Source organism: Diaporthe citri, assembly GCF_014595645.1.
Source record: "Diaporthe citri strain NFHF-8-4 chromosome Unknown scaffold_3, whole genome shotgun sequence".
Taxonomy (NCBI): Eukaryota; Fungi; Ascomycota; class Sordariomycetes; order Diaporthales; family Diaporthaceae; genus Diaporthe; species Diaporthe citri.
In genome coordinates, this window is record NW_025064848.1 from 5349366 (window position 1) to 5375203 (window position 25838).

Sequence of the window (25838 nt, forward strand, 5' to 3'; positions counted from 1 at the left end):
GACGGGCCTAATCATTCAGGGTTGATATGGTGACCTCTGATAGTGATCCCTCATATGAGTTCGTCTCAAAGTCATCTCAATCTTCTCAAAGTTCCAGTCCCCTATAGACGCCAGGAGATGTCTTCGAAAAAACGTGAGGACTAGAAACTTCCCCTCTTCTTTTCCAACGGCGTCAGTTTGATCCTCATACTGCGCTTTTGAGTTCTTGCTGGCTAGCAAGGGGCTTCAGTTCAGTGTACTAAGGCTGGGTTGGGATCGCACATGGTCGGCACAGATGTGATGATGGCATCGATTGAGACTCGTAAATATAAAAAGAAAACATTTCTTCGTATCAAACCACTCGGTTCACAAGGGGTTTTTAGACCAATTGTATTGCATCCACCGACCTATCATAATTACCTCAAATTTTCTACTCTACTCATTGTCCCACTGGCTGGAACAGAGTCTCAACACTTCCAATATGAAAAGCTCTGCATTCGCAGTCATCTCGGCCTTCGTGCTCGTCGCAACAGCCGCTCCTCCGTCCAGAGGTCAAATTGCACAGGGCGAAGTACCTGACTGCGTCTCGACCCAATCGTGCGCCGACGGGATCCACGCTCCCGCCGGCAAGCGTGAACCCGCGATCCCCGGCTTCGACCCTGAGAGCATAAGAAAGACGCTGGAGTCACCACCAGCTCAAGATTAATGCATTCATGTGGCAAACGAGGCATACGAAGAGAACCACTCGGTTACATGTCTATCATCCTGTGACGCCGAGACTTCGGTGTCAATCACCTGAGGTGCGAATGGTCTGAAAGGTTGGGATTGGGAAACACTCCTTTCAATTGATGGGTTGTAGGGTCATAAGAAGTCGAAGGAAGGGGAAATTTTGATACTCATGGAATGAATAGCTTGTTTGTTCCGGCATCTGAAATCCGTTTCTTCTACATGTGAGGTCAAACAGGACACGTTCTCGAGTCTAAAGCGGCATGCGGATCTGGGTCAATTGAATGAGATTGTATCAAAGTTCAGATCTGAGTTAACTGGACTATATGAATTGAACACGGAAGTAGAACGACGTTCGTTGTGTATATCTGACACTACTAGTCCAATATGTATTCAAGGCTCGGGTTGGTTATGGTCTAGTTGACAATGTGTCAGTGGCTAGTCTTTGGACTCCGAGTTATTGCCTTCGTTAAGGAGAAAGGAATTGTATCCACCCATGGGAAAGCCCAATAGAAAGTCGTCAGCGCAGTGCTATGTACCAGTGGGTATAAGAAGTGAGGTAACAACAAAGCCATTGATTGAATAACAAGAACTCATGCTGAGAGCGGGACAATGAAGTCACCTGTTGCACTCCAAGACGGTCATCTGGCTTCTTGTATATAAGCCTCAACTCGATCTGAGCTCGCTACTCTTGAAAAAAAAATCCAACGATCACATCTGTGCATCTAGACATTTGATCTACGACACTACAATCTCGATTTCTCACAACACAACTAGACGAACCGCACAGCACAATGGCACCCGTCATAACCCTAGTCAGACACGCGCAAGGTTTCCACAACCTGTACCGCCAGCAGTATCGCGATGACCAAACACTTATTGACCCGACGCTCACGGAACTTGGGAAGAACCAATGCCTCGATGTTCGCAACCAATTCCCTCACCACGCCAAGGTAAGTCGCATTCTGGTCTCACCGTTGTTTCGCACAATTGAAACGGGCTACCACTGCTTCAAACCGGCGATTGACCGCGGCGTCAAGATTGCGGCCATGCCCGAGGTTACGGCGAATGCCGCTGAGGGCTGCAACCGCGGGCACGCACCGGAAGAGATCATCGCATGGGCCAAGGAGACCTTCGGAAGCGATGTTCTCGATGAGGAGAGTTTCCGATGGCTGGTCCCTTACTGGTACAAGAAGTCGGAAGGTCTGTATGAACACAACGAAGAGAAGCTGAGGATGCGCGCTTCGGTGGCCCGCCAAATTATTCAGAAGGAGGCGAGCTCTGCTGGCGATGACTCTCACATTGTTGTTGTTAGCCATTGGGAATTTTTGCCATATCTCGTGGGAGACGACAATCCCGGGCCTCAATGGAAGAACGCCGAGTGCCGTTCATACACCATTGAGGCTCGAGCGGATGGTGAAACTACTTTAGTGCGGATCGGCGAGTGAGGTGGTCGTTACATAAGAACGACCCCATTTCCTCAATTACATTGTTCTGGAGTTTTAGGGTAGGTACAGATTGTAAATAAACAAACAATTAGTAGAATGGTTCCTATTTTGAGGAAAAGCGAATGCAACGGTGACAAACAACATAATTGGTCTTCGATTTTAGAATCAACGAACTATCTACAAATCTCCTTTTTCTTGAAATCAATTTCAAATTTGTAGAATGCCCTACCCAATACTGATGTCATTCGCCCATATGAGCAATGTATGAGAACGCCGCCATACAGCTATAAGTGGTCTCATTTCTAATCTGTACACATATGCTTCTTAAGCAGTATGCATCCAATCCCTTCATGCAGTGATAAACGCTTAAACACCTATACAGCTATAATGCATTGTTACAAAGTCAATTAGCCGACCTGGATCAGCAAGCAGACTCTTCCATCAGCCGGGCGCTGCAAAGAAACATTATCGTGAATTGTGTACAACTGCGTAGTGTACTCTTTCAAAAATGCTCTCATCCATGTAATAATGGGGCTTACACAAACGTTGGGAGGACGGGCACACGGTTGGTCCCAAGCCGTGCTGCCACTGACAGCAAGGTTGGTGGGCCAGAACATTGGTGAGCTGGCCCAAAGGGTTATCAAAGTGGTTCAATGGTTCCTCCCGCTTTCTTAATGGTCTTTGATCAGTTTCCAGAGCTCCCGCTAATTCACAATGGCACAATAGAAAGTGCCCGTGTCTCAAAGGACCTCTTATCACCTTGGCCAAGCTAAAATAGCCCGATTTGCTCACCTCTGAAATCGAATCTGCTCATTGTCAACAATTCCAGAAAACTCGAAAAACAATCAAAACCTCAAAGAAAAGTAAGTTCATCTTCTTTCTTAAATTCACAGTATAGAAGTACCCTTACACACCAACATGTGTCGAAAGACATGGACCAATACAAATCACGCCGCATGCGGGCATACCCGCTGGCGCTGCTGGTCCTTCCAGATCTGTCCCTCAGCTAAGCCTTGCGAATATCGAGAAAGGCCTTCGAACTTCTACAATCTTGACAAGGTCAAGTTGGAGTCTCGTCCTTGCGTGGAGTGCAACGATCGATACTGGCAGTGCCCTGCGTCATCTAAGTGGAGTCTCAAGAAAGAGTACAGGTAGACTTTTATGGGCTGAGATGTAGATTAGCCTGACTGTAAGACCATGATAGTAGAGATTATATGGGCGCACGAGGTGGAGTTAATGTTTGAGCGTGTTTCTGCATAGCGGCAGGCGTTGGACTCAAATCCTCTTAATAGACTATCTTTTGAATACATTGCCAAGCAATATTCGTCATTTACAAGCCCGGTGTGCGTAGCCAACCCGTATCGCAGATAGAACTGGAAATAAACCTGGCTCGCCCGCGTGCCGCGTTCTCCCTTTGTGAAGCCATTCGGCAATCAACTTGGCTTTGTCTCCTCTTTCCATCTATCACTTGACTCGCGATGATTATAACTCCCACCTGGCAGCCTGCAGCTTGCAGCTATTCGCCTATGTTCAGCCAAATTGGCTCATTCATGCAGTTGACCGCATTTACGCGATGTGTGCTGCGGTTCCATAGTATCTCATGTAAAACAAGGAGGCAGCATCATGCATCATGACAAAGCCGTCGACGGCGACGCTTTGTGAAGACAGGATGCCGCGGCAAGAATGAACACCGCCTTGGTTGTCTCCCGGTCTATTGCAGGCGCATTCTTCGCGTACATTCAATAGCACAAAGCATGTCTGGTCGGTGCTTATTGTGTCACAGCAAAAGTCTGATGGAATAAGCCCATTGAGGGAAGCATCGATTCGGGCTGGAATAGATATCTCAGAGACTAAATGAAGCAAGGTTAGCTGCATCAACTGGAAAGCTTGTAGATTAGCTATCAGTAAATCTCGCATAATATGCATCTACGTTGACGTGCAAAGTGGGATATCTGTCGTGGTTGTGACACTGTCCAAACCGGCCTAGAAGTTTATTGGTTTTGCGTGATTGCTGGCACTGAACACGTAATTGCTGCATGGCTTGCGCGACCACGAAACCGGCATGAAATGTACGATAAGCGCGCACTGCACACAGGAAGTGAATTATAAAAAGAAGATCAAGATTTCAGAACTTGGGCAATACCTCAATACAATAGTCGTGCTGCCCTTTCCTTCCCCTGTGATACCTGCTGTGAACAACCCCCCAAACCCCCCTCCACATCACGAGCCGACACGCTAAGATTTTTCTATCCTCGTGTGTGAAAACAGCAAGGAGCAGAGAAAAAAGAAGAGGAAAAAAAAAAGAAGTTGTTTGAGCATGGCCGCAAAAGCCCGCCGTGTAGCCGTGATCGGTGCTGGCCCTTCAGGCGCCATTGCAGCCGATGCCTTGGCCAAAGAGCAAGCTTTCGAGACCATTCGGGTTTTCGACAGACGCCCCGTGATCGGAGGGACATGGTGAGTTTCACCGAGGTGTCTCGCCTCTGACGGTGGTAACTGGTATATGAGCAGGCTGCACACTCCTCACCTGCCACCCAAGATTCCCTCTTTACGCGAACTTTTAGAGGGAAAGGCCGACAAGGCTGTGCAAGTGCCGGCCGAGCTGCCCGCCGATACCCCAAAGTCCGAGGCCGTGAACAGCCACCAGCTGCGCTACTCAGACTCGGCCCAGCATGAGCATTTGCATAGCAATATCATCCCTGAGATCATGAGCTACACGCAGGAGCCATTCCCTGAACAACTGTCTGAGCGAACGCTTCGGCAGTACGGCCCGGGCGCCCCCTTCCGCCACCGAGAGACGATCAGGGGCTGGGTCGAGAACATTTTCGTCAAGAACGGCACCGAGAAGTTCTTGGAGCTTGGAACCACTGTGGAGAAGGCCGTCAAGGAGGGTGACGAGTGGGTACTGACGCTGCGGAAGGAAGGGCCCGGGAAGGACTATTGGTGGAGGGAATGGTTTGATGCGTTAGTGGTAGCGACTGGCCACTACAATATTCCCTGGTTCCCCGAGGTTCCTGGGCTGGCCGAGTACGACGAACGATTTCCTGGAAGAATCATACACAGCAAGCACTTTCGAGGTGCTGAGAAATTCAGAGGAAAGGTGAGGAATTCTTTCCTGGAAAGCTTCCTACGGCCAAAATGCTGACAATGCTTTTCAGCGGGTCATTGTCATCGGCGGATCAGTGTCCTCACACGAGGTACTGCACGAGATCCTGCCGCAGGCGCAACACCCGGTCTACGCATCCATCCGTGGAGAGCCCATCCCAGCGTTTGGCTGGGCGCCGTTCAAGCACCCCCACGTTTCGATCCAAAAGCAGATCAGCAGCCTCGACCCATTGACGGGCAAGGTCTCCTTCGCCGATGGCACCGATCTAAACGACGTCGATCACATTGTGTTTGGGACGGGTTATACCTTCTCTCTGCCATGGCTACCTCACGTGCAGAAGCGCATCAGCAAGGCTTACCGTCGCTTACCCGGGGTTTATCAGCATACGTGGGACATTGAAGACCCGACTCTGACATTCGTTGGCATGGTAAGTTGAGAACCGAACATTGGTCACGGGGTATGTGACTTCAGCTAAACCATGTGTAATTACAGCTAGGAGGAGGGTTCACCTTCCGTGTCTACGAATGGCAGGCTGTCGCGGTTGCTAGACATCTCGCAGGTCGCGCCAAGCCCTTGCCGCCGACGGCTGAACAGCGTGAGTGGGAAGAGCAAAGAGTAGCCAAGTTCAAGGGAGGTAAAGAACACTACTCTATTGCTCCCGACTTCGGTTCCTTCCTCGAGTTCCTCCGAAACATTGCGAGCGATCCCGAGCCGGGGACCACAGGGCGCGCATTGCCGCCTTTTGATAAGAAGTGGCTCGATGTTTGGACGGGTATGGTGACGTACAAGATTAAGGGATTTGAGAGGGAAGCTAAGAGGGCTGAAGAGGAGTTGAGTAGGTCCAAGGCTCGGCTGTAGTACTGCCAGCCCTGTATTTGTGTGGAACACAAATTAATTACTTCATTTGCGGATTTGGAACTTCACAGACAGTCTCATTCAAACGACAAGATTAGATACTTTGAGACCGAGAAAACCCGTAATCACCTCTGACTCCTGTGTTTTGCAGGCAGCAGAATCAAGCACACAGTCTCTGGAAACCATGGCGGGATTGCTCTGATTAACAGCATACCCTTCATGCGAGTCTCGAGGACAATACATTAGTATCTCATATAATCCTGAATTCACTGGCGCATATTCACTTCGGTATTAGGACAGATGTGGTAGAAAAGCCACGAAAAAGCAAGCCGGAATAGATCGCGACGTAGTGCAGGTACTTGATGCAAGTTGGCTCGAGAATATAGTCAGTTCAAACCTGTCTCAGCCTAGAAAACATAGAGACGAACATCGAGATTGGACTCGGCGAGGAATGGATGCTACTATCGTAGACCATTACACTGGGCCGACAAAGACGTCAACCAACTATGCAACTGCAATGTTGAGTGGTCAGCTTGGTGGCGCGAGTTCAAATCGTCATCTACGTCCCTTGCAGCAGTGGGAGTAAGCACTTGCCAACCAAATGCTACACGTACCAACCTCAAAAAGGATTATCGTGTCACACAACTCTCGAACCAGCGCCTTGGCAAGTAAAATTGCCCTACCTCTGTGGCTGATGAGATCCTTCTCTCCCCAACCAACTCCTCAGCTCCAGCCGAACAACTTGTCCGGTTGCACGACAGCAAGCAAAATGCTACCTTCTCTTGTATTTTCGTTGGCAGTGGCCTCATCGGTCGAGCTTTCTCGTGCCTTGGTTCTCGAGCCTGCTGACTTCAATGTCACGCAAGCCCTCATCAAGCAGGGTGTCAACATATCTGCAGTCCCCGCACTCGCTGCCCTCACGGACCGGAATTCGGTATTTGCCTGCAGTATCGCTGTAGGTCACGCGCTCCATGTTAGTACGGTATGATTGATCACTGATACAGATAACTGGAAAGTGTGAATCTCTTCAAGCCGTTTATGGCGACGATGCTGTGGACTTGAACAACGAGCAGAACTACGCCAGCTTCACCGGGGCCTTCTGGTCAGAGCTGCAAGCAGAGGTCAACCCTCATTGTATCTTCTACCCCTCGTCATCATCTGCCGTCTCGGTTCTCGTTCTTCTTTCGAGACTGACGCGGTGCCCATTTGCTGTCAAGAGCGGTGGACATGGCGCATTTGCTGGAGCCAGTAGTATCGAGGGCGGTATCACCGTGTCGTTGAGAAACCTCGACAGCATCACCTTATCGGCCGATCGTAAAACTGCATGCATTCAGCCTGGGAATACTTGGGGCACTATATACTCTGACTTGGCAAAGTATGACCGGTCAGTCATTGGAGGGCGGGTTACACCAATAGGCATCGGTGGATTGACCACTGGAGGAGGCATATCCTTTTTCTCTAATATCTACGGATTTGCTTGCGACAATGTTGCTAGCTACAAAGTGGTGAGCTCTACGGGGGTATTAGTCACTGCGAGCCCAAGACAGCACTCAGACCTATATTGGGCACTCCGAGGTGGGGGGAACAACTTCGGAATCGTGGTGGAATTCGAATTGGGGACCATCCCTCTCCCAGGAGGAGAGCTGTGGGGAAGCTCAAGGGTCTACACAGAGGACCGATTCCCAAATCTCATTGATGCGTTTGAGGGCCTCATCGACGAGTCACCTAGCGACCCCAATGCTGGGACCTGGCTGGCCTGGATCCTGAACGATGGGGTCAGGCTCGCGGCAGCCGAGCTCTGGTACGCCAAGCCCAACGGGCAGAACGCTTCGATTTTTGACAGTTACAACCGCATCCCCACGATCTCTGACAGTTCTGGGAACAGAACCCTCGCGAATTATACAGCGTCAGTTGCAGAGAGGAATCCGTACGGCTATCGCGAGTGCTACTATGCTATATCCATCAGGGCATCTCGCGCGGTAGCTCAAGCAGCCACAGACATTTTCTATGATGAGGTAGTCGCCGTTGCGGATGTAGCAGGTGCGAACCCTGCGATGGTATGGCAGGGGATCACAGAAGGTGAGTCAAAGGCACTGCATTGGGGTTTGAATCCCGGCACCGCATGCCCATCCAGAAAGGAAAAGCTGACGGCTCCCACGTCACAGGCGTGCTCAAGGCCACCAAGAAAAATGGGGGAAACCCCCTCGGTCTTTCAGTGGAAGACGGCCCTTTCTACCTCATTCAACTTTCATGTTGGTGGGAGAATGAAGAAGACGACGCAAAAATGTACCGGATGATCTCCACAGTGCTAGAGAGGATCAAGGCTGCAGCCGTATCCGAGGACGTTCAGAACGATTGGGTCTACATGAACTACGGGAGCCAGTTCCAGGATGTGATCAGCAGCTACGGGCCCGAGAATAAAGCCGCACTGAAGAGGATTGCAGCCAAGTACGACCCCACGGGTGTATTCCAGAAACTGCAGCCGGGATACTTCAAGCTTGACCGGGCGCCCGTGCCAGATACGGATTACTTTTCGTTCTAATGCGGTCTCCTTGGAAGTTTAGCGACATCCTCTCAGTGTTCGAACAAGAGGCTAGAAGGACAAGTCGGCGAATATGAGGAAGGGCGTTCACCACTGGGCAACAGCAGATAGATAAGCACCGATAGAATCGCACCATCGGCTAATGCGAAGGCGCGTCAGCATTCTTTCCAACAATGCTAGATGTGAAGCTACCAGATTAATCAATTCCACTGTTAGTCCTACCTGTCTGTCTCTTGGAAACGAATCATCTTCCATTGTCTTGGCTGGTTGTACCGAGTGGTACTGATCTCGATTCTGCTGCGTCTCTTGAGTGTAACTGTGGTCTTGACGCAAAATGCTGCCCCTGACAGAGATGGAGGTGGGAGCCTTGCCACTCTCCTAGGCAGAAAGATGACAGGCCACCATTCAAGAGCGGCGGGCGATCTTGTCTGGCGGCGGACGGCGGCCCCCGATACAAATTGAAAACATTCGAGAGATCGCTGCGATAGATCCAGGGTTCTACTTAACCGTAAAGGTGTATGTCTTTTCTCCTGCCAGCAGACCCCCCTGGCGACCGTTCTAGCTGGGATCCTCAGAATCGGACGCGCGAGGTACAAGAGGCCAGGAAGTTTGGGAAAGGATGGATGCGAAAGCGGGCGGTGTTGTTGGTGTGGTGGTCAGCAGATTGCGCCTCGGCTTCCGGACTGCCGGTGTGCGCAACAACTTGAACATACAACAGCACGCCATGTCTCACACTGTAGATCTATAGACACAATTGGTCACAAATGGGAGGATGCAAGGCAGCGATATCTACGCGGAGACAAGTACCAGCTTCTGCATTTTCCTTACGTATCTCTATCAGACTAGTACAGCGACATGCCCAAAGCCGTTGCTAGACCCAATTGAAATGTTGATGACTGAGTAGTATTAAAAGTATTTTGCACACTCATCCTTCTAGTGCCAGCGTACAAACCAAACTTCTCTGCCATCGCTAAACACTGGTACATGTAATTCTGGTTGACATCTAGTCATCCCACCAGCGCTATGCTTTCGTCCAATCATTCATGATGCTATGCGTTGAATCGTTTTAGAACCAGTTAAAAGTTAAAATTTCAAAGCTTGAGCTTCTCCATCTTGCGCAGCTTCTTGCCGAACTTGTAGAACACTATCGGCAAGGGGATCATGAGCGCGCACAGGAACCCCAACAAGGAATTGCCCCAGCCCAGGCCAAGCGTCTCGTACATAGGAGGGCCTGCAAGTGGCAGCAGTGCACCGACAAGACTCCGGAGCTCCGTGTTTGCCGCAATCGCGGCGGCGGCGTACATGGGGTAGCAATCGACGAGGTACCTGGGTAGTAGTCAGCGCCACGCCGTCGGTAAGACCTTGGTGGACCACAATAGACGGGAACGCTTACGTTGTGACGGGCAAGAAAAGCCCCATGATTCCACAGCCATAGGGGATGAGACTTAGTATCGGACTGATCCAGTGCACCTTGTACTGCGCTGTCCAGCCGTACCAGAAGAAGGTGATTGGAAGCAGCCACGAGAAGCCAATCGACATGGCAAGCCTCATCTCGGGCTCGAACTCGCCATTGTTCGCCTTGGCGAGCTTGATGACGGACTTGTCCGAGTAGAGGGTAATGACTATCCACCCCAGTGTCGTACCGGTGCCCAGGCCGAGGTACACCAGCCCGGTGAGACCAGTGCTGAAGCCGTAGGTCTCTTGAAACACAGTGGGTATCGTGGTGAAGAGGAGGTAGAGCGTGCCGTACGTAAACGAGATGTAGATCGTCAACAGCAGGACGATTGGGGAGAGAACGAGCATCTTGAGAGGCCGAACCAGCCCGTTGACCAGGATACGCTTCTGCGAAAGCTTTGAGCCTTGGGTGGTGTCATAACAGCTGCGCAGGTCATCGCGACCCGTCTCCTTCCTCAGCCGTTTGACCTTCTTCTCAATGATGATGCGATGGCTGGTCTCCTGGTTGAAGACCTCAATGGTAATGGTGATGAGCACGGCGACAATGAGCACAATCCAGAAATCCCATCTCCACCCAATCGACTCGGCGATGAAGCCTCCAATTAGGGGACCGAGGATCGGGCCTATTGCAAGACTTGTCAGCATTTCCTCAGACTTGTGGTTGCATTTGAGCAAGTCCGGTAGACACGAATGTAACGGCGGGATGAACTCACCAATCAAGGGCCCGAATGTCCATATCCCCATAGCGAAACCTCGCTGCTCCGGCCGGAACAAATCACCAATGACAGCACCACCGAGTGTCAGACAACCAGCGCCCCCGACGCCACTGAAGAAACGGAACACGATCAGGGTGCTGATATCGGGCGCCAACGCACACCCAATCTGCCAGCAGCAGAAGAACACGTTGGCTGCCGTCAACACCGGCCTCCGCCCGTAGATCTCACTCATCGGGGCCAAGACCATCGGGCCGACGACGTAACCGAGCAGGTAGATACTGACGGTCATGGAGCCCACGATCTGCTGCGCCTCGCCAAACTCGGCCATGAGCGAGGCGATCCCAGGCGACAGGATGGACGACGCAAAGGGCGTGACGAGCGTGATCGTCGACAGGAGGCCGACGAGCAGCCACTTGCGGAACGGCTGGAAGTTGAGCGGCATAGCCGGGTCGTCCTGGCCGTCCCAGCCCACGATGCCCTCGCCCAGGCTCGTCTGCGGCAGCGGGTCGTGCCTGATGCCGGCGCCGTCCTTGGCGCGGCCGCGCCCCGAGACGACGGAGAAGACGCGCGAGACCTTGGACTTGATGCTGCCGCGCGACTCGATCCTCCGCAGGCTCTCGATATCGCGGACCTGAAAAGGACGCCGGGGGCGTACTCGTCAGCGCCAAGTTCTCGCCCAGGCGTGCGGGAGAGCCATCGGGGTTTGTTTGGAACTGTAGAAGTAAGAAGTGACTGGGTGAGCGAACCTACCCTGCTTAGTTGGCGGTCGAGGTCGCGCCCGGGGACGGTCTCCTCGATCGCCTCGTTCCCGAGGTCCGCCTCGCCGCGCTCGGTCGAGTGGCTCGAGTCGGTGCTGTACGCCGATGCAGCCTCGTCACCAAGACCATCCGAGGCCGGCCGGACCTTTTTCTTTTTGTCGTCCGATGCGCCCGGCTCGTCCGCATGCCCGTGTTGGTGACGCTTCTCGTCGGTTTCGACGCTAGATCCAGTAAGCGAGACGGACAGGTCGTCTGCCTCTCGACCCAACTCCGGCCTCGCGTTGCCGGCCTTGGCCTCGTCATCATGCTTCTCCATGATGCTTTGCTGCAAAAGCCTCCTGGGAAGGTGGATTTTCGCAGGGCGGCACGGCGATTTCCCTAGGGCACGCGGCAGAGGGTTGGCAGAGACAGTGAGGGAGAGAAAGTGGTTCTGCAGGCGAGGGCTAGCGAGAAAACAGACCCAACAGGATGTCGGTCGATGTGGGGCGTTCGGTGTTTCCAGGGGCCCGGGAAGCAGTGTTACGGACTTCTACACGAGGTCGGGAGCGGCAACACGGGAGGCTACCTGGCCAAGAAAAAGAAAGGAGAGAAGCAGGCACCCAGTGGCCGAGGCGGGAATAATGAGGGAACTGCACGCCCTCGGTATTATTAATTAGAGGGCCCCTCCCCCGCGAATCTGCCAACATTCCCCAACTGGAGGAGTCGATCTGAAGCCCCGGAAATAAGAAGTCTAGTCTACCGGCTCTCGCAAGGGCTTCAGAGGAGGACGTAGACCATCGATTAGACTACGGCTCCGCATAGCCGCCGTTGCGGCTTCGGATGCACGTCCTAGAGCCGAACCGCGGTCGGGGGTTGATCCCTGCTGTCGCAGGCATGAGGCTAGGTATGAGCAGAGGGCGCGAGCAATGACAGTTGGCATTTGTCAGAGAGAAGGCGGGTGGTCCATGGCGTGGGGTCGTGGGCCAAGGTGCGCCTATTGCCAGACTTGGCTACTAGCTAGCAGCACCGGTATTGTTGCATTGGTGGGCAAAGGGGGGTCGGTGAGGGCTCTGGGGCTTTCACTACTGACGGAACCACGGGCTCTATGGGTACGGTAAGGGAGGCGGGCCGTTGGCCAGGCAGGGGCCACTCTGGGCGATTCAGATGACAGGAGGTGTGCATCCCTGACCAACGTGACTGTTGATTGTAGATGCTAAACTCCGAGGTGGTGGTCATCAATTGATCGGACTTACCAGCCTACAGGGGAAGAGGTCGAGGCGTGTCGTCTGTGGAGGCTGAAGGGGCTCACAGGCCCTCTAACGGTGAACCAAGGGGCTGCTGGTCTAGTTTTTGTAATGCTGTGTGCAATGACGCGCAAATAGCCATCGGCCTTCATGCTCCGAGCGGACTTGGTGGCCGCCGGAGTCTCCGACTCCCCGAGCGGCCATGAAAGGAGACGAAGAGTCGTGGACTCGTGGGCGCACAGGCTCACAACCTCCCTGGTGGCGAGTCATTGTCCATCGTTCAGAAGGCCACTAAATCGGTGTCGACAGCTTAAATAAGGGAGTTCTATAGCCTGGCCTACGCGGAGACGAGAGCATCCACACATGTGAAAATCTAGTCTGCCGTTGCTCATTACACAGAAACCCTTGCGCGTGTGCCACAGCCGGCAAAGCGTTGACCCAAGCTCGCCCGATCAGGGTTTCGTGTTCGTTCCCGTGCAGAGGCGGACGGGGTCGGCGAAAACTTGATGCCATCCATCTGAGATCCAAATTCCTGGAGACGTCACGGACCAGTATGCCGCAGGGCGTTGACTGAGAGCTTAATGCCGCCAGATCCAATAAACCTAATCATGAACAGGCTTTGATATAGTCGAGCTGCCGCAGTCCGGGATTCAGGACGTGTTGACTTCAGATTGGTTTTTCCCCATGAGCACAAACCAGCGTCACATCTTCATCAGCCGGGCCACGGTGAACCTTGATCCAACACAGACACCTCAGCCGCAACGTTTCAACCCCTCTGCTCCTCTGCCCCTCTCCCGCCCGCCACCAAGGAGGACGCTGCGGCGGCAGCAGCCCGGCCTAACAGCACCTGCACAGTAATCCAGACCCAAACCTGGACACGTGTGGACTCGCTGCGAGCCGCGGGAGGGGCCATCGTCTCCCACACCAGAGCAACCAACATGTCGCACCCACCGCCCTTGGCGATCCCGGGTCGCTTCGGCGTGCCCAACGCATCCGGCCAGAAGTTCAACAAGGCCTGCGACCCGTGTCACATCTCAAAAACGAGGGTGCATACCGGATCCACTGTCGCCCACAAACTCATGCAAGCGGTGCAGCAAGAACGGCAGCTCGTGCGCCTTCTCGCCCATCGGGCCCAGGAGGAGGCCCGTCCGCTCCAAGAACGACCGGATCGTCGAGCTGGAGCGCCGCGTCAGGGACATGCAGCTCAAGCTCGAGAGGCAGGTCGAGAAGCAGGTCGAGAGGCGCGCCAGCGCCATCAATGTTGTCGGCAGCGAAGCGGACCGAGACGCTCCCGGGGCCGAATCCTTCGCCGAGGCTCCTCCCGCTCCCGGGTCCCACCCCAACAACAAGCCCGCGCCGCCGTTTTCCTTCGTGCCCGGCCCCGGGTCTCCGGAGCCAAAACCCGCATCCACTCAGACGGAGCCGGAATCGAGTACCCATGAATCGGCGGATAAATCCTGTGGTGATATTCTATCCGGCCCGACGACTGTGGAAAGTCACCCCACAGCCGCGTCAGATGACGCTGTTGCCTGTGCCGCTGATCCCAAGGCAGCCCGCTACGGGCCAGACGTCGTCGACCGCGGGCTGATCACCCTCAGCCAAGCCGACAAGCTCATCAACAGATTTCGTCAGTTCATCCACGGCAAATTCCTCGGCATCGGGATACCGGATGGCTACTCCAACCAGTCGCTCCGGCGCAACAAGCCCGCCGTCTGGCTCAGTGTGCTATGCGCCGCGTCGACCGGCTCGGCTGAGTTTCTGTCGGTCGCCAGCGTCCTGTCCAGCGATCTGGAGAAGATCCTGGACGAGCAGGTCCAGGAGGACCTTGAGCCTGACCTGGATATCCTGCAGGCGCTGGCCATATTCTACATCTTCCACAATGACCCCACGCAGTCGATGCGTGAGAGATTTTTCGAGTGCAACAAGATGGTCGTTGCCATCGTCATCAAGCTCGGCCAGGCATCAAAGATCCACAACCTGCCGGAGGGCGTGCCCATAACTGAGGCCGACGTGACGGAGAGGGCATTGGACCTGTCCAGGCAGCTCTGCATCTGGCATTGGACCAGCTTCTCCCTCGCGGTGAAGGCGCGCGAGAACATCCTCATCAGGCCCTTCAGCTTGGTCAACTCAAGTCTGCGGATTTTGGAGACAAGCGGGAACCAATGCGACATGTCTTTGATCGAGTGGATCAAGCTGATACAGATCGCGGTGGAGGGAGCATTCGCCCTGTTCAACGGCCATGATCGCGCAGAGGGCTTGAGTGACGAGGGGAGAGATAGCATCATCCAGTACTTCGAGAGAAAGCGCAGACAGTGGCTGATTAACTGCCCCTTCGACCTGGTCAACGGTGAGTCTCGGTGCAATGGCTGAAGGACCACGGCCCCCCCGGCTAACGATGGTCGACATGTCCAGAATTCCTCATGCTTGAGTACCACTACACGGCGTTGGTCCTCACCGAAGTCATCTACCCAGCTGGCAGGGCGGACTTCCATGCCCGAAGCCACGGCCTCCCCTCTCTATCCTGCCCCTCCCAGTCGCCCGCCAGCACCGAGACGGACAACACAGACACCAAGCCGGACCAGGACGTCCTCGCCCCGTACCGGATCCAGTACACACAGAAGTGCATAACCGCCGCGCACGCATGCCTCACCCTCGTCGTCGAGCCGCCGGGGTCACCAGGCCTGACCAGCACGAACAGCCTCGCCGACGCGGAGACGCTGCGGTACTTCTCCAACGTGCCGTACTCGCGGCTCTTCTACGCGCTCCGCTTCCTGATGATCGTCGCGCACAACATCTGGCGGACGGGCGAGTACGACCTCGTCAACATCGACTCGCTGCGGCCGGGGTACTACATCGAGGGCATCAAGAGGGTCCTCGCCATCGCCTCGGACGGGGGCCGGTTCCGCCCGCCCTCGCTGTGGCTGTACGCCATCCAGACGCGCATCGAGCCCTGGTGGGAGGCCTTCCGCGCGAGGCTGGAGCGCGACAGGCCCCCGCCCAGCCGGCCCAGGTCGTCCGGCGAGGTCGAGGGCACCCCCGAAGCGACGCCGCCGTCGACGACAGGTGTCACACCCCCAAGCGCCGCCCACCAGAAGCCGCGCCGCCAGACGTCCGAGCCGCTGCCGCCGGGCTACGACCGCACGAGCGAGTCCCCCTTCGCGGGAGCCCCACAGCCGCCGGCGCCCGTGCCCTACGACATCTTCTCGGCGAGCCAGGCCATGGACTTCCTGATCCCCTTCAACTTTGTCCAGCAGGCACCCCCCGTGGCGGCCGCGGCCGCGATACCCGGCAACCCGAACCTCGGGCCCCAGCCGTTTGCGTGCTCCCCGCCGCCCGGGCCGCCCGTGCGGGGTGGTGGCTCTGGTGGGGGCCAGACGGGGTCCTCGGGCACGACGGGCTACACCACCTCCTCCTCCCCGCCTGCGCCCGGGAGCAGTCGTCAAGCCAGCGTGAGCGGTTCTGGGGAAGACCAGGCGGCGGCGGCGGCGACAACGGCGGCGACAACGGCTGGTGGGTACGACCTGGGGGCCACCGCCTTCGACCAGGGCGAAGGCCTCGGCTACCTCGACGACTACCTCGAGACCATGGACCTGGATGCGTTCAACTGGAACTGGGGCGAGTACGGGGCCTTGTTCCCCGGCGCGGAGGCTTTCCTGCCGGATCCGTCAGTGTTACCATTGACCTCCCCGTTCGTCGGCGAGGCTCCTGGCGGTGGGCCACAGGAGGATGGGACCGAAGGATCATGAAATCGGAAGTAAAAGGACGGGCTAATAAAGTGAGTTGGTGGTCATCTCATCTACGAGTTATATGCATATCACGGACTGGGAACGGGCGGGTTTGCTTGAATGATGACGAATGTGATTTTCTCATGAACGCACCTCATAGCCAGCATTTTCTGTTGTCGACGATGGAGGTCAAAAATGGGTGCTCAGGTAGAAGTTTGCAACTCACAGAATACAAGATCGCCGTCAGCAAAGGATTCCAGAGCTGAGGGACCGCTGACATGCTGATTCCGAGTCGAGTGAGCCGTTTACGGGAAATAACCCCACGAGCATTGCATATTTGGAGGAGTTGCACGTACCTGGTACAGTAGGTACACCAAAAGGAAGAATGCGATCAGGAGCCGTCGAAAACCCCAAACCCCAAACCTCAGTCTTTGGAGAATCATCGTGCCCCGCTAGTCTCTGTGGAACGTAGCATCGCCCCCGCAGCGAGCATGGGAGCATGGGGCACGCATGGGTGCTGCTCATCTCCGCATCTCCTCATCTCGGACCTGATCATCAACCTTTTTTTTTTCATCCTTGCAGTCACTGCAGGTCACGAGCATGTAGTATGAGCTAATAGAATTATGATTTCTTGTCCCTGAACGCGTCGAGGTACAAAACCATGGCACGACCCGCCGTGGTTGGCGCCTTTGTCTGTGGTGTTGCTGCCGCACCTCATCCTTCTGTGATCAGCAGGTCGTCGAGCTTCAACGTCCCCAGTTCGGCCAGATTCTGGCGCTTTGGTGATTCCCCCTCGTCATGTTGGTCCAAACCCCTCTCCTCCAGGCCGCCCTCCTCCTGGGCCTGGCGCAGTCGCAAGAATGCCCAGACTACTTGAGCTACTCCACCCAGCGCCATGAGCCCTTCTCCAACGGCACGTACCAGCTGTCGTACATGCGCCCGTCCCCGTCCTGCCGAACCTTCAACTCGTCTGACGTCGAGGACGTTATCACGTCCATGGCCGGCGTGATCGCCGACCCAGACCTGTATAGGCTGTTCCAGAACAGCTACCCCAACACGCTCGACACGGCCATCAGGTGGAAGGGGTACGCGGCCAACAACAGCGAGGAGGAGCTCACCTTCATCATCACGGGCGACATCAACGCCATGTGGCTGCGCGACTCGGCGAACCAGATGCAGAGCTACCTGCCTGTGCTCAAGGCCGACCAGAGCGCAGATAGTATCGCCAGCCTGTACAGGGGCGTCATCAACCTGCAAGCGAGGTACATCCTGACCAGCCCGTACTGTAATTCCTTCCAGCCCCCGGTCGAATCCGGGGTCGAGGGGTCGGTCAACGACGCCGCGTCGCAGGACACCGTGACGCCCCCGTACAGCAACACGAGCGTGTTCGAGTGCAAGTACGAGCTCGACTCGCTCGCCTCCTTCCTCGAGGTCTCGGCCAACTACTACAACGCCACGGGCGACCTGGACTTCTTCGGCAAGTTCCAGTGGGTCGACGCGGTCAGGGCCGTGCTCAACACCGCCACCGAGATGCTGACCCCGACGTACGGGCCCGAGGGCCAGGTCCTGACCAGCCCGTACACCTTCACCCGGCTGACGACGCGCGCCACCGAGACGCTCGCCAACGACGGCATCGGGTCGCCCGTGGGCAACGGCACGGGCTTGGTCCGGAGCGCCTTCCGGCCGAGCGACGACAGCACCATCTTCCAGCTCTTCATCCCGGCCAACATGATGTTCAGCCGCTACCTGAGCAGCACGGCCGAGATCATGGCCGCGCTCGGGGGGCAGGCGGACCTGGCGGCCCGGATGCGCGGCATGGCGGACTCCATCCGCTCCGCCATCCAGGCCCACGGCGTCATCACCGACCCCACCACGGGCACGCAGGTCTACGCCTACGAGGTGGACGGGTTCGGCTCCGCGGTGGTCATGGACGACGCCAACATCCCGTCCATCCTGTCCGCGCCGTTCCTGGGCTTCCTGGACGCCGGCGACGAGGTGTACCAGAACACGAGGGCGATCATCCTGGACGAGGATGCTAGTGCCGGTGCCAACGGGAACCCGTACTTTATGCGCGGGCCGGTGATCAACGCCGTTGGCGGGCCGCACCAGGGGCCGGGCATGGCGTGGCCCATGGCGAGCATCGTCAGGATCCTGACCACGGACGACGACGCCGAGATCACGGGCGCGCTGAGGGAGATCGTCTCGAGCACGGACGGGCTCGGCCTGATCCACGAGAGCGTCAACTCGTTTAACCAGAGCGACTGGACGAGACAGTGGTAAGTGAAGTCAAATCCGGCCCGCTACCCACCCCTCCATTGGATGCATCGTAACAGGGGAGAGGAAGTGACGCTGCTGACGATATCCTCTTTGCCGTCTCTCAGGTTCTCGTGGGCAAACGGCCTCTTTGGGCAGATGATATTGGATCTGAACGAGAGGAAGCCGAATGTCCTCAAGGAGAGCTTCCAATGAAGACCTGGGTGAGTGTTTTGGTAGGTAGGTGTTAGTTAAGGCAGCAGGCAGGCAGACCGGGTGCCGGAGCAGTCATGATACCAACCTATCATCGTCCCTGCTAGGATTTCAGTAGGTAATATACATCTAATTTCCTGGAAAGATGCCTTGCCATTTCTAGAACGCATCACCGGCCTTATTTCGTCCACGGCTATTGCAACCTCTTGACATTGCATGCTGCTGAATCGCCTCCCACTCGGCATAAATACTGGCGGTGAAGCTACTCGGATGTCAAGAGTGAATACCAAGGCATCATCAGCTGAAGGGTAACTATGAGATATTATCGACTGGGAATGGTCATGTCCTTATTATCTAGCCCTTCGGTCCGGTTCTGTAGATTTACTTTAAAATTAAGCATAAACTCAGATGACACTCGGAGCCAGCGGTGAATGGCGCGAGGCTCCCCATGCTCGCAACCGAGTCCATTCGAGCTTCTGGTCTTATAATTAGTTAGCTTCGTCACCATTTTCTGGCTGTGAGAGGAGAGGCCTGCCTATCTCCACCTTTCAAACTCTCAAATCGCAAGAGCTCTTGAGATCAGATACCATAATTACTACAGCGGTGCCAGCCCCGCACATGGTTGCCTTCCATTCCTCCAGGCTCCAACGACTGTTGGTAACCACTTTTCAGGTGAGCAGGGTCACATACGCAGGGAAGGACCCGCTTTTACCAAATATAACACAGTATTCTACCAAGATCCCTGAGGCGGTACAAGCTCCGAGCAAACAATACCCTTCTCACCACAAAAGTTGCCGGTCATGCGTCGTTGGCGATCACTACAGCCAACCGCGAGTTGCCCATTAAGCTCAGTATTACGGAAGATGCCCCCATACAATCCTCCATCAGCTTCCGTGTCCCATCGTCAGCCTAAAGCGATGCACCAGCAAACCGCCCCTCACAACGGCGCCCTTCGTTTCGCCTTCATCGAAGACGGGGAACCTATCGAGCGATATCGCCCTGGAGGATATCACCCGCTTTCTATCGGTGACGCCTTGCACCAGCGCTATCGCATCGTGCACAAACTCGGGTTCGGCTCCTACTCCACCATGTGGCTCGCAAAAGATGTCCAGCAGCTAGACAGATATGTTGCCATGAAAATAAAGACGGCCGAGACCGATCACGACTCGAACGAGACGCGAACATGGCGTCATTTGTGGGCTGCCGCGAATGATCCCCAGCAACCTGCATTACCATCGCGCACTCCTTCTGTCGGCATCCACAGCATGCCTCCGATCTGGGACGAATTCACGTAGATGGTCCCAACGGCACACACCGATGTATCGTGACGGTGCCAGCCAGGATGACTGTCTCCGAAGCACAGGAGGCTTCATACACTCGACTCTTCCAGCTGAAAGTGGCGCGAGTGATTGCGGCTCAGCTCATAAAAGCCGTGGCTTTCATGCACGCGAGAGGTTATGTCCACGCGGATCTACATCTTGGGAACGTCCTTCTCAAATTTCCAGAGAGTATACCTGAGATGCCCTCGGATAAACTTTTCGATACCTTCGGCAGCCCTGTGCTGGAACCTGTGAAGATTATTGGCAACGACAAGGAGCAGCCGCTGCCGGTCGGTATTCCCTCTCACATAGTGATCCCGGCCTGGTTCGGAACAAGAAGCGAGGATATCAAGCTTCACGAGGCGTCCATAATTTTGGCCGACTTTGGCGAAGCCTTCACACCACTCACTGAACAGAGGTTTTACTCGAACACCCCTCTCACCATACGGCCGCCAGAAACCAGATTTGAACCGGAAAAACCACTGTCATTCGCTTCCGATATATGGACACTGGGATGCTCGATCTGGACCATCCTCGGACAACGGCCCCTAGTTGACACCTTCAGCTTCACAGACGACTACGCCACGAGAGAACAGGTGGACGCACTGGGGAGCTTGCCTCAGGACTGGTTGGCGCGGTGGGACGCCCGGTCTCGGTATTTCGACAGCCGGGGAAATCTGCTGGACCACACGTGCAAACGGCGGAGCCTAGAAGTTCGTTTTGACGACTCGATCCAACTCCCCAGGCGGGACTGCGGCATGGAGCCGGTGGGAGACCAGGAGAAGATTGCTTTGCTTGGCATGCTGAGGGCTATGTTGGCGTTCTCTCCGGAAGAGAGGCCCACTGCCGTGAGTCTGTTGGAATGCGAGTGGATGGTGAAATGGGCTCTTCCGGATCTCTGCGAGGCCGACATAGCGGGACCTTAGATAACCCTGGAGCACTGCAAACCGTGAGAAACTGCTAGCTGCTTTCCAGACCCTTTGGATGCACGGTGACTTCGGTTTTGAATTGCTTACTCTGATGTACTGCATACTGCTCACCTCACCAACTAAATAATCCCCCCCCCCCCCAATTACTGGCACGGAGCCTTATGGCTATGGCAAGGGGCCACTTCGCCAGATTTGTCTCGGTCTACTGGAGTAACGCTTTCTGGCCTAGAAGAATCCAGCAACGCGAAACCATTGTTGGTCCTTATCAATCACGAATATAAAGGCAGCCTCTAGCTAGTACAAGTAGCAATTTCTACTGTTTATGCTTGAAAACGCTGCTCCGCCGGGCGTGAGTCCCATAGTCTCTCGCCATACAAATCTTAATAAGCAGGTAACAAATCCGCACCCATCAGGTAACGGGTCGATGTAGAGTTGTTATGGCCGATAACAGGCGCATCGCGGCCTCGCGGCGTCAAACTCGTGAGGCTTCAGATGTTGGACAAAGTGGGCTTAGCTTCATACTCAGTATGACATTCGGCCCTTGGGCTTTAAATAGCGGTGTGCCCGCCCAAATATTCTAGGTATCTGAGCCTTTAATTAAGCCGTTTTCCCGCCGCCGAGCGAGGCTGCTCTCCACTGAGAATCCGAGCTGCGAGCGGGGGTCTCCATGGCGCGGTTCAAAAGGTTAGAAGATTTTCCAGCAAAAGAATATCTACTTCTATTCCAGATGGTCAACGATGAACTTTGCTTCGCAGCTTGTAGTACGTGCTTTCTCACAGTCCACGCATCCATTCTGATCAATTGATCCCCGGTGTTCGCAGAAAAGGTAAGCGGACATCCTTGATACCCGGTCGAAGGACGGCGCAATCACGATTGCCTGTTGATCTTCAGGAATATAGAAGATACTGAGATCAAGGTCGCACAAGTCCAGATACCTTGTCTCTTGTGAATTGGTATTCTGATCTAAGATTTCGTGATCGCAGTCCGATATAGGGATGGCTGGCTTTGCTGGCAATGCCAACTCCAATGGAGCTGAGGCGACATGATAAGCACTGCTAGTAAGTGCTCTTCTTGGAGAGAAGAGATGATGGAGTTTACCATCCAGATACAGGGCAACGATGAACGGAGTAGAATCAAGTTCGAAATAGGGGCGATATTATAGAATCGTTTTGCAAACTCCTGGTCTTACCAGGCTGAATGTCGTCCGAGTGCATGTAATAGGCCAGCCATTCCACTTTGATCGTATTGATGCAAGCGCTGTCGTCTCTGGGTATGCCTATGAGAGGAATATGAAACAACGTCAATAGCTTCCTATCAGTCTCTGGTGAGTCCGACAGAAGCGAAAGATGGCGTATCGGCGCGAGATGAATGCCCTGCTGGCCATTCCAGTGTCCAATCGTCTCTTCTTGTTGTTAGTCGCCGTCTGTAAGACTGGAGTTCAAATACGTCGGGTCGACCCCCGCTAGCCTAGCAGCATATAGACGGTTGTCAGTGTCTTGTTCCAAGCTTGAGGACTCTCAAGGTGGACTCTGTTTGAAAGGCTTCTGAGCCCTCCCGCCCCCGGAGGAAGGACAATATCCTTTAGAGTCCGTCACTTACTAAACTGGATCTGCAAACTTAATTCCGAAGCGTGAGAATAGGCTGTCAACATGTTCGATCGACATCATGATAAGACGCTCGATGCTCTCCCCAGCTGCTGATCTCATTGTCCAGTCCCCGGGTGGCCTGATCAACAGGTGGACAACTTCGACAATCATTGCGAGACGAACACCGTGAGCCCTATCCTCGGCGGCACGCCGGGTCCTCGTGTGCCCATGCCCGCGCCCTTCCACGTCGAGTGCGAAGAGGATTGAGAAAAGCAACGTCAATAGGCATACCAGAGTTCCTTCATCTTCGCCCTTCCACCCGTAAGGCTCATAGCAAGTTGCTGCCGCCGAAGGATAAGGATTATAAGGGGCAAACCTCTCCTTCATTCCAGCCAGCGGGAATGAACAGACTATCAGGCTCCTTCCCCGCTGTTTGCGAATATCCGCATGCTCACGATACTGGCTAATGCCTGCCACATAACTACGTTGATGTACTCACGTCCATATTACATGTGCCCATACCATACCCAACGATCTCACACGACTGTCTACTTGCTCATGGTTCACAGCCGCCCAATCTGAGGGGCTTGTTGGATTATGTTGAATCCTGGGCCCGAGGATCGGTATGTGAGCGTTAATTAGCGAGTCAGATCTGTGACGCACAATGTTCCGGCTGGCTGGCTGATATTTAAGATCTCGGTTATAATAAACGGATGATGGAGAACCAGGAGGCTTTTCCTGTCTCCTACTTACTAATTCCCATTTGTTGATGGAATAATAGAAAGCTAGGAGACTTTTCTGTTTCTAATTCCCTATTTTCCATTTATTGGTTATGTTTAGTGGTTTTCCCTGAAGGGTGGCCTGTTGGCCACGCCACTTGGCCTACTTCGCCCGTTTTAGTGCAGTTAGGCCTTCCCCGGGGCCACCTGCTCTCAATATTTTAATATGCTGCGTATTAGACTAAATATAACCAATGATTGCGGTGGAAATAACGTTGGTCTAGCTAAATGTGCGCCGTTTCGTTACCGTTAGGCCTTCAATGTGGCCGCTTCCTCTCTGCATTGTGAAATGGTTTGAATTCCATTTCGTTGCAACCAGCAATACTAAGGACATGACGATTATTCAAGAAGCATTCCTTGCCCAGGATGCGGTCATTCCCTGGGGCGAGGCCGAATGCGGCTGGATTCCATTCATGGACACCGGAATTTGGTTTCTTCAACGCGGGCAAGCACTCCGTGGCCAAGTGGACTCCCATCCAGCAATACACACAACACTTCACCTAGGCATGGGCCCCCACAGGATGCGGCTGCGGCCTTTCCTCGACGAGAAAATGGAATTGGAAAACCTCAGCGTGCCAGCGATGATGGCGACAGCAAGAGAACTGACTCTGTCTAACCCCGCGGATGGAGTCTTTGCATTTCTCTCCATTGCTGATGAAATCAGCCAAAGTACGTTACATGTCAAGGCGGACCACTCAAAAACACCGCAGTCTGTCTACACTGAACTCGCAGTTGCGTACCTTCAAGCGACACGCGACCTGGACTTGTTGAAGTATGTTCAGCATACAAATGAGTCTATTGAGCTCAGCACACCATCATGGGTACCTTTATGGGACATTAACGAATGGGAAGTCCCCGAAGGTTCCGAAGATGGCGGATTAACGAGAAAACAGGGCTCTCCAGCGGACTTCACGCTGGAGCAGGGAAGCGGTACACCGAGGCTTACTGTCCAGGCCGTCCTGCTCGGCACTGTCCGATTCGCCTCAGATCCGCTGCTTCTTGAGACAGTGCAAGATGTTGCGCAGCTGTGGCAAATCATACGGCACGTGGATGAATCAGCAGATATAGACGGGTTTCTGCAGGTCCTATCCTTGGGGTGCACTGTAGGCGAATGGGAGGCCTGGAAACTGCAATCTTTTGCGTATGGCCAGCATTTGCTTGCCAGCTCTTCATCAAGCAATCCGGGTATGAAATGTTTCTTCAGAACATCTATGACCTGAGCGCAAAATACTGACTGATCAAACAGACGGAGATTTCCCACTTGTACACAACTTCGTTCAGTTGCTCACCAAAGGCCGAAGATTCGTATTAACAGATAATAAGAAAGGCTATTTTGGACTCGTTCCAGCTGTTGCAAAACAGACAGACATTTGTGCATTTCTGCCAGGAGCAGGGCTCACATTTGCTTTGAGACCTACAGAAAATGTGCAGGATTACAAAAATTTAGGGGATGCCCATTTTTCAAACCATGACATTCTTTACCCAAGCCATGGGGGCATTCCCTGGTACAACTTTGACATCGCAAACCTTGTTGCTAAGAGCGGCTGTGAGGAGCAGACTATCGCTCTGATTTGAGGACAATAATAATCAGTCGAACTTTGTACATGCACTTTCAGTCTAGACGTCAGCTGGTTCTTTCGAATGCAAGTGATGCTTCCGACATTCATGTGAAATAGACATGATATGCAGTCTCTCTCATGTACACTATAGAATAATGATTGCAAGTTCACCAGTTCATTGGAGAAACGGCCAATTTGACCAGGTCTATATTCTAACTACCCACGCAGCCTGTAGTCCACAAACATGCCGATTTCCCCTTCTCACTGCTGCGATGCGAATGGAGCCTTCCGCTGTCCCACTCACCTGGCTAAGTGTACTATTCACATGAAACATGGGCCTCAGAGCCGACTTTGGTAGCTATATTTTGGAATTGTTTCGACGCAATGCCCCTGGCCCGGAAAATATGTAAGATTTGAATGCCACGGGAGACCGCAAAATGTGTCTCTTCTCATCTGAGGTAATGACAACCGCTACTTTTGTGGCAGTCTGGGCTGACCGTGACGCGTCCGACTGCAAAATCCTTGAAGCAAGCCTTGGACTATGGCTGTATGTTGTCGTTCTAAATCTTACCACAAATAGACAGGACACGACTCAAGTATTTCCAGGCACTTAACCTCGATTGTTCTTGGTTGGAGCACCGCAAGGCTGAGACTTGTTCCTTTGCACATA

The 25838-nt window shown here is 54.2% G+C and overlaps 9 protein-coding genes across 9 annotated transcripts; 8 read left to right on the plus strand and 1 right to left on the minus strand.

Moving 5' to 3' along the window:
* Positions 1–1499: 1499 nt before the first annotated feature.
* Positions 1500–2153, plus strand: INS49_008978 (uncharacterized protein; the record flags this gene model as incomplete). The annotated part of the gene is made up of 2 exons (XM_043169715.1): positions 1500–1658; positions 1746–2153. 2 exons carry the CDS (start codon positions 1500–1502, stop codon positions 2151–2153), a joined length of 567 nt encoding a protein of 188 aa, XP_043027395.1.
* A 2317-nt stretch (positions 2154–4470) lies between these two features.
* INS49_008979 (uncharacterized protein) lies at positions 4471–8653 on the plus strand (the record flags this gene model as incomplete). The annotated part of the gene is made up of 8 exons (XM_043169716.1): positions 4471–4607; positions 4662–5250; positions 5309–5683; positions 5749–6091; positions 6978–7066; positions 7116–7261; positions 7772–8190; positions 8277–8653. The coding sequence occupies 8 exons, from the start codon at positions 4471–4473 to the stop codon at positions 8651–8653; spliced, it is 2475 nt and encodes an 824-aa protein (XP_043027396.1).
* A 1091-nt stretch (positions 8654–9744) lies between these two features.
* Positions 9745–11898, minus strand: INS49_008980 (uncharacterized protein; the record flags this gene model as incomplete). The annotated part of the gene is made up of 4 exons (XM_043169717.1): positions 9745–9979; positions 10047–10731; positions 10822–11455; positions 11575–11898. 4 exons carry the CDS (start codon positions 11896–11898, stop codon positions 9745–9747), a joined length of 1878 nt encoding a protein of 625 aa, XP_043027397.1.
* A 1845-nt stretch (positions 11899–13743) lies between these two features.
* On the plus strand, positions 13744–16551 carry INS49_008981 (uncharacterized protein; the record flags this gene model as incomplete). Its single annotated transcript, XM_043169718.1, has 3 exons — positions 13744–13829; positions 13900–15152; positions 15218–16551. 3 exons carry the CDS (start codon positions 13744–13746, stop codon positions 16549–16551), a joined length of 2673 nt encoding a protein of 890 aa, XP_043027398.1.
* A 777-nt stretch (positions 16552–17328) lies between these two features.
* Positions 17329–18999, plus strand: INS49_008982 (uncharacterized protein; the record flags this gene model as incomplete). Its single annotated transcript, XM_043169719.1, has 2 exons — positions 17329–18806; positions 18912–18999. 2 exons carry the CDS (start codon positions 17329–17331, stop codon positions 18997–18999), a joined length of 1566 nt encoding a protein of 521 aa, XP_043027399.1.
* An 860-nt stretch (positions 19000–19859) lies between these two features.
* INS49_008983 (uncharacterized protein) lies at positions 19860–20291 on the plus strand (the record flags this gene model as incomplete). Its single annotated transcript, XM_043169720.1, has 1 exon — positions 19860–20291. One exon carries the CDS (start codon positions 19860–19862, stop codon positions 20289–20291), a length of 432 nt encoding a protein of 143 aa, XP_043027400.1.
* A 47-nt stretch (positions 20292–20338) lies between these two features.
* On the plus strand, positions 20339–21241 carry INS49_008984 (uncharacterized protein; the record flags this gene model as incomplete). Its single annotated transcript, XM_043169721.1, has 1 exon — positions 20339–21241. The coding sequence occupies one exon, from the start codon at positions 20339–20341 to the stop codon at positions 21239–21241; it is 903 nt and encodes a 300-aa protein (XP_043027401.1).
* Positions 21242–22590: 1349 nt separating this feature from the next.
* On the plus strand, positions 22591–23097 carry INS49_008985 (uncharacterized protein; the record flags this gene model as incomplete). Its single annotated transcript, XM_043169722.1, has 2 exons — positions 22591–22669; positions 22958–23097. The coding sequence occupies 2 exons, from the start codon at positions 22591–22593 to the stop codon at positions 23095–23097; spliced, it is 219 nt and encodes a 72-aa protein (XP_043027402.1).
* Positions 23098–24130: 1033 nt separating this feature from the next.
* INS49_008986 (uncharacterized protein) lies at positions 24131–24921 on the plus strand (the record flags this gene model as incomplete). Its single annotated transcript, XM_043169723.1, has 2 exons — positions 24131–24712; positions 24856–24921. 2 exons carry the CDS (start codon positions 24131–24133, stop codon positions 24919–24921), a joined length of 648 nt encoding a protein of 215 aa, XP_043027403.1.
* Positions 24922–25838: the final 917 nt, after the last annotated feature.